The following is an 18,872-nucleotide window of genomic DNA, read 5'->3' on the forward strand; positions in this document are numbered from 1 at the left end:
AGCCACTTCAAGCTAAAAATAATCAAATTTTCATATAAATAAAAAAATATATAAATTTTCCTCCTCATGGAGAGACTTACTTCTGGAATTTGTTGGCTTTGTTCAGGGGCTTTAATTGGCGCATCCTCAATTGCTTGCATATCAATATTACCATCACCAGTATCTGGGACTGGGACAGACTGTTCGACTTCGACAGCCACTTCAAGCTAAAAATAATCAAATTTTCATATAAATAAAAGAAAAATATAAATTTTCCTCCTCATGGAGAGACTTACTCCTGGAACTTGTTGGTCATACGGGAGAGTGAAATGTTTCAATGACATCGGTGTTGGTAATGTTGTTGCATCAACGATGCACCCGTCTTCTAAGTGGTGACGGTCATCGTCGTCAAGATTTCGGAAGATGTGCCACGGAAGAAAACAGGTTCCCGATTTGCTGCACCAGTATTCCCCGTACTTTTTTGGCAAGCCATCACTATCCCATGCATACAATATTTCCATTTTGCATATATTTCGTCCGGCTTTACCAATTTTGGAACGGAATTGTTTGAAGAATTTTTCAATCTTGCATTTGTTTTGCATAGCTTTCACAGCGTAGCGACGATCACGGAATGTAATTTCGGCATTTAGAAAAAGCTCCATCGTTACAATCGAAACGGTATCAACTCTTAAACCATTATTCTCCAAAATGTTTTCAATTCTTTTTTGAAGATTGCTTTTCCCATTAAACGATGATTTTGCAAATCGTTTTACTACAATAGTACGACTGGAAATCGACACTCGTTCGGAGCGAATTGGTGGCCACTATAAAAGAAATTAAATGAATAATAATGTTAATAGTTTATTAAAAAAGTTACTCCGAAAGGAGGACTTACGACTTCGTCGTCTTGGATGGCAGCAAAGGATTCGAGTTCAATATTACCGTCTTCGACGCGATGAGGATCATCTACAATGGCTGTTGTGGTTGGCTTGTCTGAATTTGAAACCTGAACACAATTTTAATATTAATAAACTCTAACTCCCCGGGAGTTGATTGTACTCTTACCAAGGCATTGCTGAATTCTTCGCCGTGATGGGGAGGACCATGAGGTGTTGCATCAGTCACAAAAGCCTCTGACAAAGGAGGATCATCCGCATGTGTTGAAGGATTTTGTAAAGAAAACAATTCCAACTGAAGGAAAAACAATGTATTTAATTTTAATTCCTCCCCAAGGACTTTTTTTTTAATTATTCCTCGTCAGGGAAATTTTCCCCTGGGAAAATGTCATATGAATCGTTGCGGAGAAAAAGAAGCTCTTATTTTTCTCCAAATAATACTGCAACATGAAGTTTTTTTCACACGGTTTATTTGTTGTAATACAACAAATAAACTATTCATAAAAAACTTTATGTTGCAGTATTATTTGGAGAAAAATAAGAGAATTCCTCCCCTGGTTTTTTTTAATTTGACTTACCTTTGGGCCAGGTAAGTCTAAAGGCTTTGGCAGCATTGTTCTTGGGTCGACCCACTTAGGTGGTTGGGTGTAATGGACCTTGCGTAGTGGGGTGTAGACCTGTTGATCATCGGCTCTTACTTCCTGCACTGGTTCGGCGTATGGTTGCTAAGAAAACAAAATTTAAAAAAATAAGAGAATTCCTCCCCTGGGGGTTTATTTATATATTTACAACTTGTACCTGGACAATGTTACCAGATTCCTCAGGATTCGCCGGGTCCGGTTCTTCCGTCGGATCTTCCTCGGACTAATCAAATACAATTTATTTACAATATAATAAAAAGCCATAGCGTTCAACGCTAAGCGTTGACTAATTCAAAGACAAAAAACTGTTGTTCTATGGGCTGTACGCTATAAAGCCCATAAAACAACCTTTTTCTTGTCTTTAAATATTTATTTATTGTTATATTCATATTATGAATCATATTGCCAAATTATATTAACTTTTTAATACGGAAATTTTTGCACATCTTAAGACTTAAGTTAAGATTTTTAACTGAATTACCTCTTCCGTTAATTATGGCCATAAATCCTTTTGACCGCATGATGCAGAGTCTGCAGAGATTGCAGACATGCGGTATGCTAAAAAAAGTTTACTTCCCCCGGGGAGTCTCCCCCACAGGAGGACCCCCTGGTGATGTTTTGTCTAATGGACAAAGTCCATTAGAAACAAATACCTCCTCATTGAACTGACCGATCATCCAACTGACTCTAAATAGTCATTTACAATGTAGATTTTACATAGGGCATTTGAATTTGTGGCAACAATAATTTGAATCAACAACGTGGAACTGCAAAAATAGACTTCTATTTTGATATTTTAGATGTCTATTTCTGCGTTTTTTCCACATTGTAGAGCCAAATTGTCACAAAATCGAAATCTCCAAATGTGGCTATATCAAGTCAGCTGGTGACTTAGTCAGATCAATATATTCTGTGCTACTTACCTTGTCCTTGTGGGTCGCTGTACGAAGCTTCACTATATTCACTTTGGCGAGACCCCGACGCAACCTTACATTATCGCTTTCCCCAAAGCAGTCAGCTAACGCCTCTTCCAATTCCATATTATTCTCCATCTGTATTGGTGAAAAAAAATTAAGAAAATGTGACCAAATTAATGTGACGTATCATTATGATAAAAATTCATCCTCTGAGCGGTAACGTAAAATTGAGAGAGAGAAAAAAACAACGAAAAAACTCCTCCCCTTGGAGAAAGCAAAAGTAAAATTGAGAGAGAGAGAGAGAGAAAAAAAACAACAAAATGAAAAAATTCCTCCTCTGGGTGAGCGATAACGTAACATAAAATTAAGAGAGAGAAAAAAACAACAAAACGAAAAAACTCCTCCCCTGTGAGAGCAGTGGCCCTGTGAGCATAGCATTCAATAGCATAGCATACAATATGATATTTTTACTTACCGATCAACGACACTAAAGTTTGTAAACTAAAATGGCGACGCGATTCGTCGTGTGGTGGAATAACACAGTTATTTTTATTTGTCAATCACTAAGTAAATTGTCTTCTGTGCAAATTTACCGAAAAATAACGAAAAAAAACTTTAGTTGAACACGGTTTAGCACTTCGAATGAGTCCAATTATTATTATAAATAGCGTCAAAATTGAGGCAAAAATCACAAAATACAGAGAGAAAAATCTAATGTGTTACTGTTTCGAGTCGAACTAGCTATCTAAAATTTCGGTCGGTTTCCAAACGTGACGTTTGAAACGTCAAGTTGCCCACACCAACTTGAAGTTGGTGTCACTTGAGTTAAGAGACTTGACAGTGTCAACAGGAATCCATTTCAGCATTGCATATGCACATACACATGCACGCATACATTCACGCCCGGCAACTAACTTGCATATATTCAATATCGGCCAAAATAGTGATCATGTTCTGTTTTGTTTATATATTTCTTTTTATACGAAAGAAAACGCGTACACATATTATACCATGTATTTCAATAGTATCGGCTTATATGCGTTACACAATTTTTAAAAAATCCTTATCGAACGAACTCGAACAATCGAACAATTTATCGAACTAACGAACATATGGTATAAATTATTGTTCGATTGTTCGAGTTCGTTCGATTGTTCGTTCGTTTGTTCGATAGGCCTTATCGAACAAACGAACGAAAAATTTTGTGTTCGTTGACAACTTTAATCATTACGGCCATCGTGTGTTATGCCTTCATAAAAGATCTCAAACAAGAAGTGAATATTCTAAATGCAATTGGCGAATACGAAGGGAATCAAACGGAACTGGAAGAGAAAATATCGGAATTCGTTGAATTTCATGCCATTGTGAAAGAGTTGAGTAAATTATCTTTATTTGATCGCGTTTGATGCTAATGATTATTTCAATTTTATTGTTAGATTTGTTCATACATTTACGAGCATTTTTGAGTTCGCTTTTCTGGGCTTCTTTTTGTGGAGCAACTTGACCATTTGCAGTACTCTTTTAATGGCAATTTGAATTGGTTACGTATCTTCTTTTTTCACTTATTCTTCAATTAACAATTAACAAGTTTATTTCAACATTATTCAATTTCTGTAATTTAGTCGCAGGACAACACCAATTTCATTATTTTGATAATTCAAATTGGTATCATATTTTGGTCATTCTCTGTTACACTTTTATTCTGTAATTTTGATGAGAATATAACCAGCGAATTTATGGATGTAAATGAATGTCTTTATCAATGTGACTGGCACTTGTTTCCACTGCGCATTCAACGCATGATCCCAACTATTCTGATTAATGCTCAACGACCAATTTTACTTCAAGCTTTTGGAAAAAATTTATGCACACGCGACACCTTCAAAACGGTAATTTAAAATTTGGAGGCAAAGAGAACTTTAGGTGAATTTGATATTGATTTTGATGATTTCAGTTGGCAAACAGAGGAGCTTCTTTATGATACTTCGTGAGCACCGACTTTAAAAACTGTTCTTAATTAAAGAATTGATGTGAAAGAGTCACATAGTCAGTTGAAGGTAGTTAAATTTAACTCAGTACAACCTCCACTTTGAATAATATTTGACATTTTATTTTACTTTTACCTCTGTTTAAATTTTGCTCTATTGTGATGATGCTCATTTGATTACAACCAAACAGTTTTTGTTAAATTTATGCACTTAAATCTTACTGTCTTGCTTTTGCCACGGCTATTATCAAATAAATTTGCAGCTTTTGCTCACAAAAAAACTTGTTCGTTTTACTTTATAATGGCGCAATCTAATATGCAAGATATGCATACAATGATTTTTGTATAGAATAGATCCGTAAGATCTCCGCAAGATCCGGATCCAAACGTGCGTACGTAGCCGCATGATACATACATTCCTTACTCCGTAATGCTATGGCATGCGAATCAAAGAAGGGGAAATAAGAATAACGAATTTGCGTGCGTATTATATATGTATGCATCATGCGGCAGCGTACGCATGCTTGGATCTGGATCTTGCGGAGATCTTACGCATCTATCCTATCTAAAAATCATTGTATGAAGATATGTTATAGTGCAATTATTTATATCTCGACAATTTTTAAACAAATCCAACATCAGTCAGTTTGTCGAAATAGTTTCTACGAATTTAGAAATCCTTTGAATGTTTCAAAAATATAACATTGTCGAACTTATTCAGTGCATTCGGCAATTTTGAATGGAGGCCAATCGATTTAATAAAATGTCCAAGTCAGTCTATTTAATAATTCATTGAATTTAAATTGACAAACAGAGGATATATATTGTAAAGGAATAAAGAGGCTTACGTACGCAAGCTGACTTTTCCGCATGGAACCGAAATTTTGGGAATAAACTGAAATCATGGTCTTTGTATGGTTGCAGTAGCTTAAACTATCGTGAAAACTTGTGAATATTATTTTCTTATCAAAATAAATAATCACACCAAGTTTAAAGAAATTTCAATCCAAAAAATAGCCTGTTCAAAGTTTCAGATCATTACGGTACCACAAAGGCAAGTCTTTCATACAAAAATGAAACTGTTTGTGGATTTTTGTATGAAAAGTGTGTGAAAAATTGATTGCATCTTAAAACTAACATCAGATTCGGGTTTCTCCCCCCACTACACATTCATTTAGAGTTCAAATTGAAAGAATATCATTTTAAGGCATTTTTCTCATAAGTGCCTCTGCAGAGTTTAAGTTTTACACCGATCAATCAATGTCGTTGAAAATTTGACCAGATTTATTCCTCGTAGTGCCCAATCATCCCGTGAAGTCACATTTTGAATTTCATGTCTGAGCACGAAACCATCGTGTCACCAAAATGGTTGAGAAATGATCAAAAATGTATGGATGTGGGATTGTGGGTACTCCATTCGGACCAAAAAAAATTTCACCTGTTTTGGGATGACTTTAATTTTTTGGCCTAATACAATACCTTTCTTACACTAGGTGTGCGGAAAAGTAATAGGAATAAAAAGTGGATAAAAATATTAATTGACCATTTCGACTATATCGACTTTTTGTTTATCGAATCCGAAGATCGAACAAAAAAATACATTCTCGAGCTTATCACACCATTGTGGAGGTTTGAGGCCAGAAATAGATATGGCTAACTCATATATGATTTATTTACATTTCGACCTTCCAAAAATCTAAGAATAAGCACATTTTTCGGAACCATAGCAACCGAATGAAAACAATAAAATGTGCATAAAAATATAATATCGATGTGAAGGACGTTCCGGTCTAAACGCTAATTACACACCAACGTGGACTTTTCTTTTCAAAAGAACGGCAAATTAAAGGACAGTTTTAGCCTGTTAATTGTCAGAATATCCTTCTATTGATTTAATTGATATGATGCATTGGCTATAAAAGAGCCACGCCAGTGCACAACTTTGGTGCAGTATTTGTTGAGTTGCATTTGAGAGCACTCGTGTTACACGACTGGTGTTTAATAAAGAAATTGTCTTTACTTCAACATTCAATTTTGTGACAAAAAAATTGATCAGTCTTTTATACAATAAAACAAAAGTAAAATTCACAGATATATTTTTAAAACTTCAAAATCGAAAGTTAATTTCCCCTCAATAATTCCGAGAATTGGACACAAAACCATGAGAATTTTTCAAACGACGCGAAAAATCTATGAAGAGATGGGCTTATATCAGCCTCAAGCATTTGAAAATCATACGATTGGTGTTCGATTTTGGGCGGTTTTTATTGGAATTGTAATAACAAATGTATTGGCATCAATGGCCTTTCTAGTTGAAGCACAAAACTTTGAAGAATATTCGGATTGCTTTTATTCAATGATCACATCGTTTGTGTGCTTACCACTCTTATATTCAATAATTTCGAAGGCATCCAACATGTTCAAGCTCATTGAGAATCTCGAAGCAGCAATCGAAAAAAGTACGTATTTTAAATTGAATCCGATAAGGATTAAAGTGAGCTGAGAATTTCACAAAAAAAATCTCAATTATGAAATCGGTGGAAATCAGTCGGTGGCAGTTTCTTATGCTTTCAATATAAATTTTCATTGAAAAATGGCACAACACGACATCTAGGATAAAGCTGTCATTCAACTATCCGTACTGTCATTTGCCAAATGACTTGTCTATTTTCAAACGATTCCTCAATCGTCATCAACACGTTTGTTAACACCATATAAAATATATTATGTTGAGAAATTATTCTTTTTTTTCATCTACCTAAATTACTTTTTTTCGTTTCATCCGATTTATATTATTCGATTCAGTGTTGTTTTTAGTTTTTCCTGCTTTTTTCATTTTTTTTTTTCGTTCAAATAAAATCTTTTTATTTCAAATCGATTGTGATCGATGAATATTGATTATTTTGACAGCTTTATCCTAGAGGGAATATGCATCAGTTTTTCAATGGAGAACTGTCAAAGCTGGCAGTCACCGATGGAAATAAATGACCAACTAAACTGAGTTGACAATAAATCATTTTTATTTCTACCTATTTCAATAATTCGATCAATAAATATTTAGGAATGGGAAATCCGGTGTCCAAGGCAATCTACGAAAAGGCAAATGAAAAGATCGAAAAATGGTCAAAATTCATTGAATGTGCATTTATGAAAGTAACACTTTTCTACGTTAATGTACCTAATGTCGTCATATGCTACTATCTCTATTTTGCAACTGATTTGGAAAATGCAGCATTTCGCTTGCCGATTCTTATGTGGTAACCTGAATATGTGGTCTAGTGCTAGAATTATTTTGATTAATTTCCTTCAATTTTCGGATTTTTTTTTTCATGTTCAAAATAAATAGGTTTCCATTCGACTGGAAAGATCCGATCACCTGTTTGGTCGCTTTTATAATAATTTTTATGTGTACTTATTGCAATCTTTTGATCGCTACAAGTATCGTAATTAATGCGGTCGCTTCATGCTGGATGATACTTGCTTTCGTAAAGGATCTCAAAGAAGAAGTGAATACGTTGAATGCAATTGGCAAAGCCGAAGAGAATCAGACAGAAGGCAAGAACAAACTCTCGGCATTCGTTGAATTTTATGTGACTGTGAAAGAGTTGAGTATACATATCCCCGATTATGTTCAAATTTTTCACCTCTACCACAACCTGTCATAATAGTAAGGGGATACAATTTATTTTAAGATTTGCCTCCAACTTTACGGATGCTTATGAGATTATTTTTCTGATCTACTTTTTGTGGAGCAGTCTCACAATTTGCAGCACTCTTTTAATGGCACAATTTCAATTGGTGGGTTTTCTTACATTTTCTTAGAAATTAAACTTTGATTATCATTAGTTTAATCAAAAGATTTCGTTTTTTTCTTCAAATTTAGTCTCAGGACAACACCAATTTCATTATTCTGATAATTCAAATCGTTCTCATATTTTGGTCATTCTCTATCATATTTTTATTCTGTAATTTTGGTGAGAATATAACCAGCGAATTTATGGATGTGAATGAGTGTCTTTATCAATGTGACTGGCACTTGTTTCCACTGCGCATTCAATGCATGATCCCAACTATTCTGATTAATGCTCAACGACCAGTTTTACTTAAAGGTTTTGGCAACATTTTATGCACTCGCCAAACATTCAAAACGGTAATTTAAAATTCAGAGCCAACGAGACCTTAATGTGCATTTGATATTGATTCTGATGATTCCAGGTGGCAAACAGAGGATATACCTTCTTTATGATACTTCGTGAGCACGGACTTTAAAAACTGCTCTTATTAAATCAATTGATGTCTAAATTCAACTCAATACAACCTCTACTTTGAATAATATGTGACAATTTATTTATCAGATTTTTTCACCGTCACGTTTTTATCACATGTTCATGAGACGAGTCACATTGCAAAAATGCTCAACAAATTGTTGATTTTATTGTGATGAGCTCATTCGTTTATTACAACCAAACACTTTAACACTTTTTTACAATTTAATTATATTATTTAATATTAACTACGTTCCATTTGCCACGGCTTTTATCAAATAAATTTGCAGCTTTTGCTCACAGAAAAAAACGCGTTCGTTTTACTCAGTCTACACCTGTTACCACCATATCTATGGTGCAATTATTTCATATCTCGGCACTTTTCTAAACAAATCCAACATCAGTCAGTTTTTGGTGTTTCTGATTTATCCATATATGAATTATAATCATCGAAATAGTTTCTTTGAATTTATAAACCCATTTAATGTTTCAAAAATATTACATTATCCATCTTATTCACTGCATTCGGCAATTTTGAATGGAGGCCAATCGATTTGATAAAATGTCCAAGTCAGTCTATTTAATAATTCATTGAATTTAAATTGACAAATACAGTTTAGCAAAATGGGAATAAAAAGTGGATAAAAATGTCAATTGACCATTTCGACTATATCGACTTTTTATTTATCGAATCTGAAGATCGAACAAAAATAAAGAGGCTTACGTACGCAAGCTGACTTTTCCGCATGGAACCGAAATTTTGGGAATAAACAGAAATTATGTTCTATGTATGGTTGCAGGAACTTAAATTACTGTGAAAACTTGTGAATATTATTTTCTTATCAAAGTAAATAATCACACCAAGTTTAAAGCAATTTCAATCAAAAAAATAGCCTGTTCAAAGTTTCACATCATTACGGTACCACAAAGGCAGGTCTTTCATACAAAAATGAAATTTTTTGTGGATTTTTGTATGAAAAGTCGGTGAAAAATTGATTGCGTCTTAAAACTAACATCAGATTCGGGTTTCTCGTGCCAAAAAACCCCCACTACACAGTCTTTCAGCGTTCAAATTGAAAGAATATCATTTTAAGGCATTTTTCTCATAAGTGCTTCTTGAGAGTCTAAGTTTTACACCGATCGATCAATGTCGTTGAAAATTTGACCAGATCTATTCCTCATAGTGCCCAATCATCCCGTAAAGTCAGATTTTGAATTTCATGTCTGGGCACGAAACCATCGTGTCACCAAAATGGTTGAAAAATGATCAAAAATGTAAAATGTATGGATTTGGGTACTCCATTCGGACCAAAAAAATTACACCGGTCAACAGATATTGCTCAAAAACTAATCAGCACGTCTCCTAGTAGTCCCAAATCATCCTGCAAAGTCAGAATTTGAATTGAGTTTTTGGAAAAAGATTTATCGAGTTAACAAATTTTGGCAACACGCCACAGGACCAGTGACCGGTTCGCGCATATTTCTAAGCTTGCCTAAATACGCTAGGTAGCATAGATATGCCAAGCATAGCCGCAAACGCAACCGACGCATCGCCGTTCACTCTATATGAACAATGCACATGTTCGTTTATGCAGACGACCGTGCGCATACAATATAGCTCAAATCGAATGGCGACGGGTGAGTTGCGGCTTGCCTCTCCGCTATGCTTAGCATAGCTATCAGGCATAGAAATATGCGCGAACCGGTCACTGCACAGGACACAGGTCACAGGACACAGGACACATCACACACAGCGACGCACATTAATATGCCCCAAAATCATCTCCAATCGTGTTTTCTACATGAAATATGCATAGAAAACATGTTTTGGGATGACTTTAATTTTTTGGCCTAATACAATACCTTCCCTACACTAGGTGTGCGGAAAAGTAAAATACATTCTCGAGCCTATCACACCATTGTGGAGGTTTGAGGCCAGAAATAGATATGGCTAACTCATATATGATTTACTTGCATTTCGACCTTTCAAAAATCTAAGAATAAGTACATTTTTCAGAACCATAGCAACTGAATGAAAACAATAAAATGTGCATAAAAATATGATATCGATGTGAAGGACGCTCCGGTCTAAATGCTAATTGAACGCTCTAGAATAAAAACAACGTACAGAATGTTTGTTATGTTAAAGCGGAACACGGCGTTTTTTTAACATAGATTTGTTGTTTCTGTACGTTGTTTTTATTCTAAAGCGTTCAATTACACGCTAACGTGGACTTTTCTTTTCAAAAGAACGGCTAATTAAAGGAACAGTTTTGGCCTCCTAATTGTCAGAATATCCTTCAATATGACCTCTGTATCTGGCGCTAATTTTGCAATACAAATAATTTTCCATGAAAAAATCACCAAAAATATGGATTTTTGTATTGTACGCCTGTTTGATGTTGTAATGACATGAAATCTTGCACAGAATGTTAATTGATATGACGCATTGTAATTTTTCTTCAATTCGATCCATTTAAATTTGCGTTAAAAAGTCATTCACTGGATAATGTTTAGTCATCAAATCATTTGGAAAAGCATTCAAATACAAAAACCCCTTAAAAAATAAAAAGGATTCATTGTGTATTTCAAATCAGAAAACACTTCAACAGCATTTCACGTTGAACTCACTGGAAATGTCAAAAGCATCGATGTCAAATGTGCACCAAACGTCATAAGCACTTCTTATTGTGATGATATTTGCGCAGCTATAAGAAGCAATACAAGAGCCTTACATGTGACTTAAATAAAATTGTTGTATGTTTATAAAAAAAACTGAAGCAGTGTTTGAACATTTCCTGAAATCAAATGGAAGCTCTTAGCACGGATAACTTTATGGAACCGGTCGATGCTGATCCGGACCCGAGTGCTATGCAAGTATTTACATGTACTGTATGTAATGCGTCCAATATCATGGCACTACACCGTGACAACCATCATCTGAAGCGTCATGTAAATATCTCAAAAGATGAAAATATATTTAAACACACACAAGTTACAAGTTCAGCGCATAGCAAAAGAATGCGATCAATATCTGGCTCATCCAATCAAAGTCTGGAGAGTATTGAACAAGCCAAAGATAAGCAACACCCGGACACACAATCGGAAAGCATGAAGATGGTGTCGACAAAAGTCGCATCGAATCAAAATTACGAGTTGATTCACTTGACAATGCTCCGATGTCGTATTTGCCGTGCCCCTCATATCAAAGAGAATTACAATCAGCCATTGGATCAAAGCATTTGTGATGCATGTAAAGAATCAAAGAATCTTTCACAGAAGCAAGCGTACAAACGTTATCGTTTTAAACACACCAATCAAGCCGACGTGCAACCAAATGGCGGCCAACAATTTCAATTGAACACAAAAATGTATGGATGTAAAATTTGCGGATGTTATGCAATTTGCGAAGACGATTTGGAAGAACATCATTCAATGAATCACAACGATATTCCAATGGGCGAAGATATCTTTCAATTTATTGGTGCTAGAGCATATAATAAATGCTCGATTTGTGATAAAGTTGTGAATAGCGAAGATTTTAAAAATCATTTAATGAGAACCCATTCACGGAAATGGAAATTACATTCATGTGGCGTTGGTGGCAATCAAAAGGAAGTTTCGGGAGGCATCATTGATGAGGGACAGAAATTGACTGAATCCGTACAGAACAAGAATACCACCACGAATGCTGTTGAAACGGCGACGAATGAGCAAAAGGTAAGTTTTAACCAATTGTTTGTTATTTGACCGGAAAGTAGAACTCTTTTTTTGTCTCAATTTTTTAAAGTCGATCGATTCCACCCCAAATCTCAGACCCGTTTTGGTTGATGTTAGTAGTGAACAAAATTCGGCCAAACAAAAGGTAAAACCAATCCATGCATCCGATCGTTCGGTAAATAATTGTGAATTTTTTGTTTGCAGCCTTTGATATCGGAGACTGATGCCAAGCCATATCGCAAGTCCCACCTGGTTGATGTCAGTGTGAAGGAAGGCAATGAAGAGGTAACAAATCTATCTTCTTCTTGTTTTGTGAGATCATTCTCCACATATTTAAATATATATATAAAAAAAAAAAAATAATTTTGACAAAAATGTTGTCTACTTCCAAGGATATCAATACGGTCACACAGCAAACAAGTTCAGTTGTTAGCAATACACAACCAACGTACAAATGCACTATTTGTAATGCTGATGGTATCTCAAAAATACATTTACGGTCACATCAATGGAAAAATCACCGTGCTATTAAACCAATCGAGGAAATGTTCAAGCCCAGCACCAGAGGCCCGAATAAAAATCAATCAAAGGTCACACTCGTTCCGCTCCCCGTACTTGCTAAACCAAAGACGATCACACAAAAGGTAAAAAATGATTCGAAGTTCATGTCACAAGCGAATTGAACAGAGAAACAAGAGAGAAGCAGAGAGAGAGAGGGGGGTGAGAAAAGAACGATGAAACCAGAATTGCATGAAAATAGCAGACTTTTTCAGCTGGTAGTGATAAAACTATTGTTTTCGCTCCAAATATGAAACTAATCTATATATATAAAAGCGAATGTATGTATGTCTGTCTGTGTGTTCCGGGTTGGCGTCCAAACGCCTCAACCGATCCGGATAAAAGTTATACCGTTGGAAAGGTCTCGGCCGGGCGGTGAACATAGGCACCATCATGGTCGGCCATCGTGGTCTAACACGGCCATTATGGTCAAAAAATCGTATTTTTACAGTATTTTGCCTAAATTTTGCACATTTTATTGTCAAAAGGTGAGAATGGACCGTGGTAAACCGTGGTAACCATGATGGCCGACCATGATGGACCGTGGTAAATGGTTTGAAATGTAAAATTTTGACGATTTAAGCGATTTTAACATCATTTAACATGGTTATTAAAGTTGGACATCACGGTCCATCGTGGTATAACACCATATAACACGGTTTTTGAGGTCGGACATGATGGTACATCGTAGTCTAAAACCATTTAAAATGGTAAAAACTGTCAAAACATGATTTATCGTGGTTTACGGGGTTGGCCATCATGGTAAAAACTGTTAAAATATGATTTACCATGGATTTTGAGGTCGACCATCACGGTAAAACGTGTCAAAACATGATTTAGCATGGTTTACGGAGGATTCACCACAGTTTAACACGGTCCATCATTTGTCAACCATTGCTTTTAACATTGGTCATCCAGCGTCGAAAATCGTTCGATTTTGGTGCTGTTGAATTGGACTCGAATATTGAAAACTAAAGCCGAAATAAACGATCATGAAAAACTAATCATTCCAACAGCAACCTCCCGAAAGTGTACTGTACGCAATTTTTTTTAACCATTTTGTTAGCACGATAATTCTTCTTGGAGAACAGCAAATTCACATCTGACTTTACAGGGTGATTGGGATTGAAAGGAGTAGGCTGGTATTGTTTTTGAGCGATATTCGTTCATCGGTGTATCCATGATGTACCCATATATGGGGGTATGGTATGCGAAATTTTTTTAACTAGATAAATCTTTTCCCAGAGACGTAAATCAAAGTTTGATATGTGTAAAGGGGTTTTTTGCTACGAAAACCGAATCTGATGTTAGTTTTGAGAAACAATCAATATTTGAAAAAATCACCAAAAAAATGGGATTCGTAAAATACTTCGTATAGAAAGTACCTTCAATTTGTATTGAAATTTGCTTCAAACGTTAAGAATTTTTTTTTTTTTTTTTTTTTAAATAGCCTGTAAAAGTTACATGTCGTTGCGGTATCATACAGGTACATTTCTGATGATTATATCTTTCCGTATAACACACACTTCACATATTTTGAACAGAGCATCTTGATTTGCTGCTGCTCAGCATATTACTGAGAGCTGAGAAATGCTGAACTCGTGCGGCTAACGCATACGAAACGGATGCACGATACATATTCCCCTTTCGCTTCGTATGTGCTGCCGTTGACGCTATTGCCGGTACAACGTTTACACACTATACCAGCGAACATACGAAGTGAAAGGGGAATATGTATCGTGCTTCCGTTTCGTATGCGTTAGACGTACACTTTCAGAATATATGGAAGACTGAGAGCAAAAACAGCACGTCGCATCTCATCTCTTGCTTTCACTTACGTAAGCAAAATAACGAGGGATGCGACGTGATGTTTTTCTCGCAGCTTCTCATATGTCGGTCGCAACACAATTTCAAACTCAACTGGTTACTAAGTTTTGAGTTTTGAATTGAACGACCAAACAACTGTTTATAACCGTTTAAACGGGGAGAATGCATGTGTGCGTGTCATCCATTTCGTATGCGTTAGCCGCACGAGTTCAGCATTTCTCAGCTCTCAGCTATATGCTGAGCAGCAGCAAATCAAGATGCTCTGATTTTGAACTACTTATACGCAAGTGAATTGCACGTATATGAGAGACACGGCGACGTGCCAAACCGTAACGCCATCTATCGGATAGAATCTGAAATACAATTTCGTATTGACTATCTCATATTTGTGTAATTTTGTTCATAGAATTATAAGGTATATTCCGACAGATTTGTAAGGTTTTTATTCGCCAACATATTACATAGCATGCCATACCCTTGCTCATACGTCAATACTCTATTAATTGGCCAAAAACTTTACTGTTTATTGAATTAGTACTGCACTACCAGTGCATGTTCAATATCTCTTTCGGGGAATGAAAATTCATTCGGCAAAGGAAGAAATTTGGAAACAGGGCGGACAAGTTAGACTTACGGATGTAAATTCCATTTTAATATTAAAGGGTAAGGTTACGAGCGAGCGAAGCGAGCGAGTAACCGTCCAATACGTAAAAAAAATATAGAAATATTGGAAGAAACTACCCAAGCACTCAAATTACACTGTTCGTCCAGAGCATTTGCACCGAGCGTCTTTAGCTCCGTATTCTGTTTTGTGTGTTCGTAACTGACGCACGGTACGAATGCCCCGGGTGAACAAGGCAAATTTAGTGCTTGGGTAGTATGCCGAGGCGAGCGAAGCGAGCCGAAGGCATGCTAGTGTTAATATAAATATGACTGAAGTCATTTTAATTGTAATTCGCTTGCAGCAAAAATGATCGTATTAAAAAATAAGCAAAATCGGTTTCATCGCTCTATTTAAAAAATTGGATATTCTCCTTTAACTAACTACCCAGCTGCTGCTATGAATACCATAACAAATAGTGTTCATGACACATTGTGCCTCATGCACTACTGTGTGATACTTGTGCCAGGTGGATCAGCAACGCTTGGGCACTGATTCAGCTGCAGGTGGGCAGTGGCCTCCATAATATTGGCAACAGCTGAGCATTTAGTTGATTGGTACCTTTTGACTGAAGATTATGATAAAATATCTTCATCTTTCAGTTGACACCAGCCAGTAACGCCAAGTCAGATACAAAGACAAATTCCAAATCAAATCCAACGCCAAATTCGAAGTCAGATCCAAAGCCACATTTCAAGCCCATCCTGGTTGATATGAATCAGAACACATTGTGGCAAGTAAGTAAAATTTAGAGACTACTTTTTCCGAGCAATATATGTTAGGAGGAGCGCTCTGAGAAGCAAAGTATGAAAAGTTGAAAAAAAAATTGAAATTTATAATTGTTCTGAAAAATGTCAGTCTCTGGTAATAAATAAATTTTCTATTTTACTGATAAAATTTGATGTTATTTTAGTCAGAGTTGATTGATTCGGAATATTTTCAAAACATCAAGACATTTTCATTTGACATCGATTAACGTTTTTTTACTCAAAATCTTCTCCCATACAGTTACTATTGACAATAAATTCGAAGTCAGGCACCGAGAGTCTATCAGCCGACACTGTACCAACAAGGGTGCCGCCAAATTCCATCGATGAAAAGGTAAACTTAATTTTCTATTTTGAATTTAAAGTCAATCCAAGTGAATTGACCCCAATATTCCCAATGCCAGGTGTCTAAAGACGAAGTCACCGTGGTGCCAAAGGCTGCTGACGTCACACAGTCAAAGTATTATAAATGCGGTTTGTGCGACTCTAAACGTATAAAAGAGTCAAATTTGGCGAAACATCGAAAGAAAAATCACCCAAAAGATGTTTCAACTACTTTCGATCAAATGTTTGAGCTGATGGCCCCAGAGGAAAATACTTTATTAAATAAAGGTAAAAAAAGTAACACAAAAATGTACAACTGCATTGTTTGCAATGCCGATATAATGCAATATAATATGTTGGAACATCATATAAAAAATCACGATGAAATTCCAATCAAAGAAAATATTTTCGAGTTGCGTCGTGACACCGTCGAACGTGATGGCCGCAAAGCGCAGATACAGAAAAAGTCACAAAAAATCATTAAACAGGTTGCATTACCCACGCACATCCGAGGTGATTCAAAGCAATCGAACCACAAGGTCCAGAACAAATTTGCTGAGAATCGATATGTTGACCAGAAAATCCCATCGAGAATTCTTGTCGGTGGCCAACTGAAACTATTCCATTGTAAACTTTGTAAAGCGCAAAATATTATGGAATACGATTTAGACAAACATCGATTGAGTAAACATAAGAAAGTCCAGATCTATGGTAACATTTTCGTTTTGATTAAAACGAAACGTCATTGCAAAATATGCAATACCCTGATAGATGAAGGCAAATTTGGAAGTCACATGAAGAAAAACCACCAACGGCGCAAAGAGACATTGACTGTGAAGATGTCCATGTGTGGACTTTGCGATGTAATGACACTCGAACGAAATATGAAAAAACATCACAAAAGACAACATCGCCATATACCATTCAAAATGAACCACACGAAATACCACACGTTCCGGCAAAAATTCCCATGTGGGATATGCGGGCGACTAATTACCGAAGGACATTTGAAAAAACATAAACTGAAGCAATGCCTTTCATTCAAAACAATGAACATGCACTCAATGATGACTTTTGATGATGTTTTTTTTTGAACTTCAAGTTAGTGTAAACGAGATACTTTGATTAAACACACCAGTCGTTATGTTTTTTTGTTTTGTTCAAATTGAAAATGAATAAAGATTAAATAAACACTCAAACGTGAATAATGTCATTAAATCAAGCGATTGAACAATAATTGCTCTATTTTCATTGGGTATGCTGCTTGCAATCAATACAAATAACTGTTGTTCTACGACTTTGAGTTGATGAGGGGATTGATTCTAAAACTACAATTTAATTCATTTTAAAAATGCTTAAATGAATAAACACTTTTTTCATATTTGTTGATGGAAAAGAAAATAAAATGGATAAAACATTTCGAAAGGGACCCCTGTGAAATCCATGAGAGATCCTCACAAGAGTCACTTTTCAAAGAGACAAGGGGTCATCTCCGCACCCCTGTGAAATCCATGAGAGATCCTCACAAGATTCACTTTTCAAAGAGACAAGGGGTCATCTCCGCACAATCTCTAGCAAAAAAGAGTTTTTTATTCCACCCGAAAAAAAATTGATTAATACGAACTAGGAACCATCGTCAGCACTTATTCAACGACGACTTTTTTGAATAAACAATACTCGTTTAAAGCCAATACGACTTTTACTACCCGTATTAGAAGAATTCACGCTTCGTGTACACTCGGCACATCTTTGCTGCTTAGGCGAATGTCAGCAGTAGAATTCACTGCGACATGTTCAAAAAACATCAAGTAGCCGTATGTAAATGTTTCATTCTCTTTTGTGCGAACTTTATTTGACTCTGTATGGCTATGAGCAATAGGGTGGTTTTTTTTTGTCATTTTTCGGAATTTATTGGGCAAATAGTTTTTTGCGTCTATTAGACGTCAAAAACAACATACCGGTGTAATTTCTGGTTTTCGTCTCACCAGTAGGTAGCGCAAGAGCTATATCGATTCCATGGTGTATCCCTTATTTATCCCTTGGAACACTAGATTTTGTGAAAATATAAAAACATCTTTTCTCAATCATATCGGTCCGAAATGAAGAGTAATCATCATTTATGACCAGAAGTTAGGTTCTGGTGAAGTTTCAGGCGATAGATTTTCTCCATAAATTGATGTGTATTGAAGCTGGAATGCTTTTCAACCAAAAATAATTGATTATAGCTTTGGTATACAATCATTTGGACGTTCCATATAAGTCGAAGACTGATATTTTTATTGAACATTGGGAAATATAGAAATATGGTCAAATGGGATCGAATGGTCACT

The 18,872-nt window shown here is 35.8% G+C and overlaps 2 protein-coding genes and 1 long non-coding RNA gene across 4 annotated transcripts in view; 2 read left to right on the top strand and 1 right to left on the bottom strand.

Annotated features, from left to right (window-relative positions):
- LOC116349728 overlaps positions 1-3,184 on the bottom strand; it is a 3,585-nt gene extending 401 nt beyond the window's left edge. The window contains exons 1-8 of one of the 2 annotated variants that reach the window (XM_031781297.1): positions 2,909-3,184; positions 1,998-2,568; positions 1,674-1,739; positions 1,454-1,600; positions 1,045-1,170; positions 875-985; positions 276-803; positions 81-206 (exon numbers count right to left, since the gene is read on the bottom strand). In XM_031781297.1, coding sequence (XP_031637157.1) covers positions 81-206; positions 276-803; positions 875-985; positions 1,045-1,170; positions 1,454-1,489 — 927 coding nt within the window. In that variant the 5' untranslated portion in view covers positions 1,490-1,600; positions 1,674-1,739; positions 1,998-2,568; positions 2,909-3,184. Of the gene's footprint in view, positions 1-80; positions 207-275; positions 804-874; positions 986-1,044; positions 1,171-1,453; positions 1,601-1,673; positions 1,740-1,997; positions 2,569-2,908 lie in introns of those variants that run through there. The other variant, XM_031781298.1, reaches the window with a different exon arrangement.
- Positions 3,185-3,530: 346 nt separating this feature from the next.
- Positions 3,531-4,646, top strand: LOC116349729. Its single transcript, XR_004201942.1, has 4 exons — positions 3,531-3,805; positions 3,870-3,973; positions 4,056-4,322; positions 4,388-4,646. It is a non-coding gene; the product is annotated as an uncharacterized LOC116349729 (long non-coding RNA).
- Positions 4,647-11,401: 6,755 nt separating this feature from the next.
- Positions 11,402-17,701, top strand: LOC116349703. The gene is made up of 7 exons (XM_031781249.1): positions 11,402-12,405; positions 12,476-12,550; positions 12,610-12,690; positions 12,798-13,049; positions 16,054-16,188; positions 16,460-16,552; positions 16,623-17,701. The coding sequence occupies exons 1-7, from the start codon at positions 11,494-11,496 to the stop codon at positions 17,634-17,636; spliced, it is 2,562 nt and encodes an 853-aa protein (XP_031637109.1). The 5' UTR covers positions 11,402-11,493; the 3' UTR covers positions 17,637-17,701.
- The last annotated feature ends 1,171 nt before the right edge of the window (positions 17,702-18,872 follow it).

This window comes from Contarinia nasturtii, unplaced genomic scaffold, assembly GCF_009176525.2.
Source record: "Contarinia nasturtii isolate CC-2019 unplaced genomic scaffold, AAFC_CNas_1.1 Cnas_scaffold_3116, whole genome shotgun sequence".
Taxonomy (NCBI): domain Eukaryota; kingdom Metazoa; phylum Arthropoda; class Insecta; order Diptera; family Cecidomyiidae; genus Contarinia; species Contarinia nasturtii.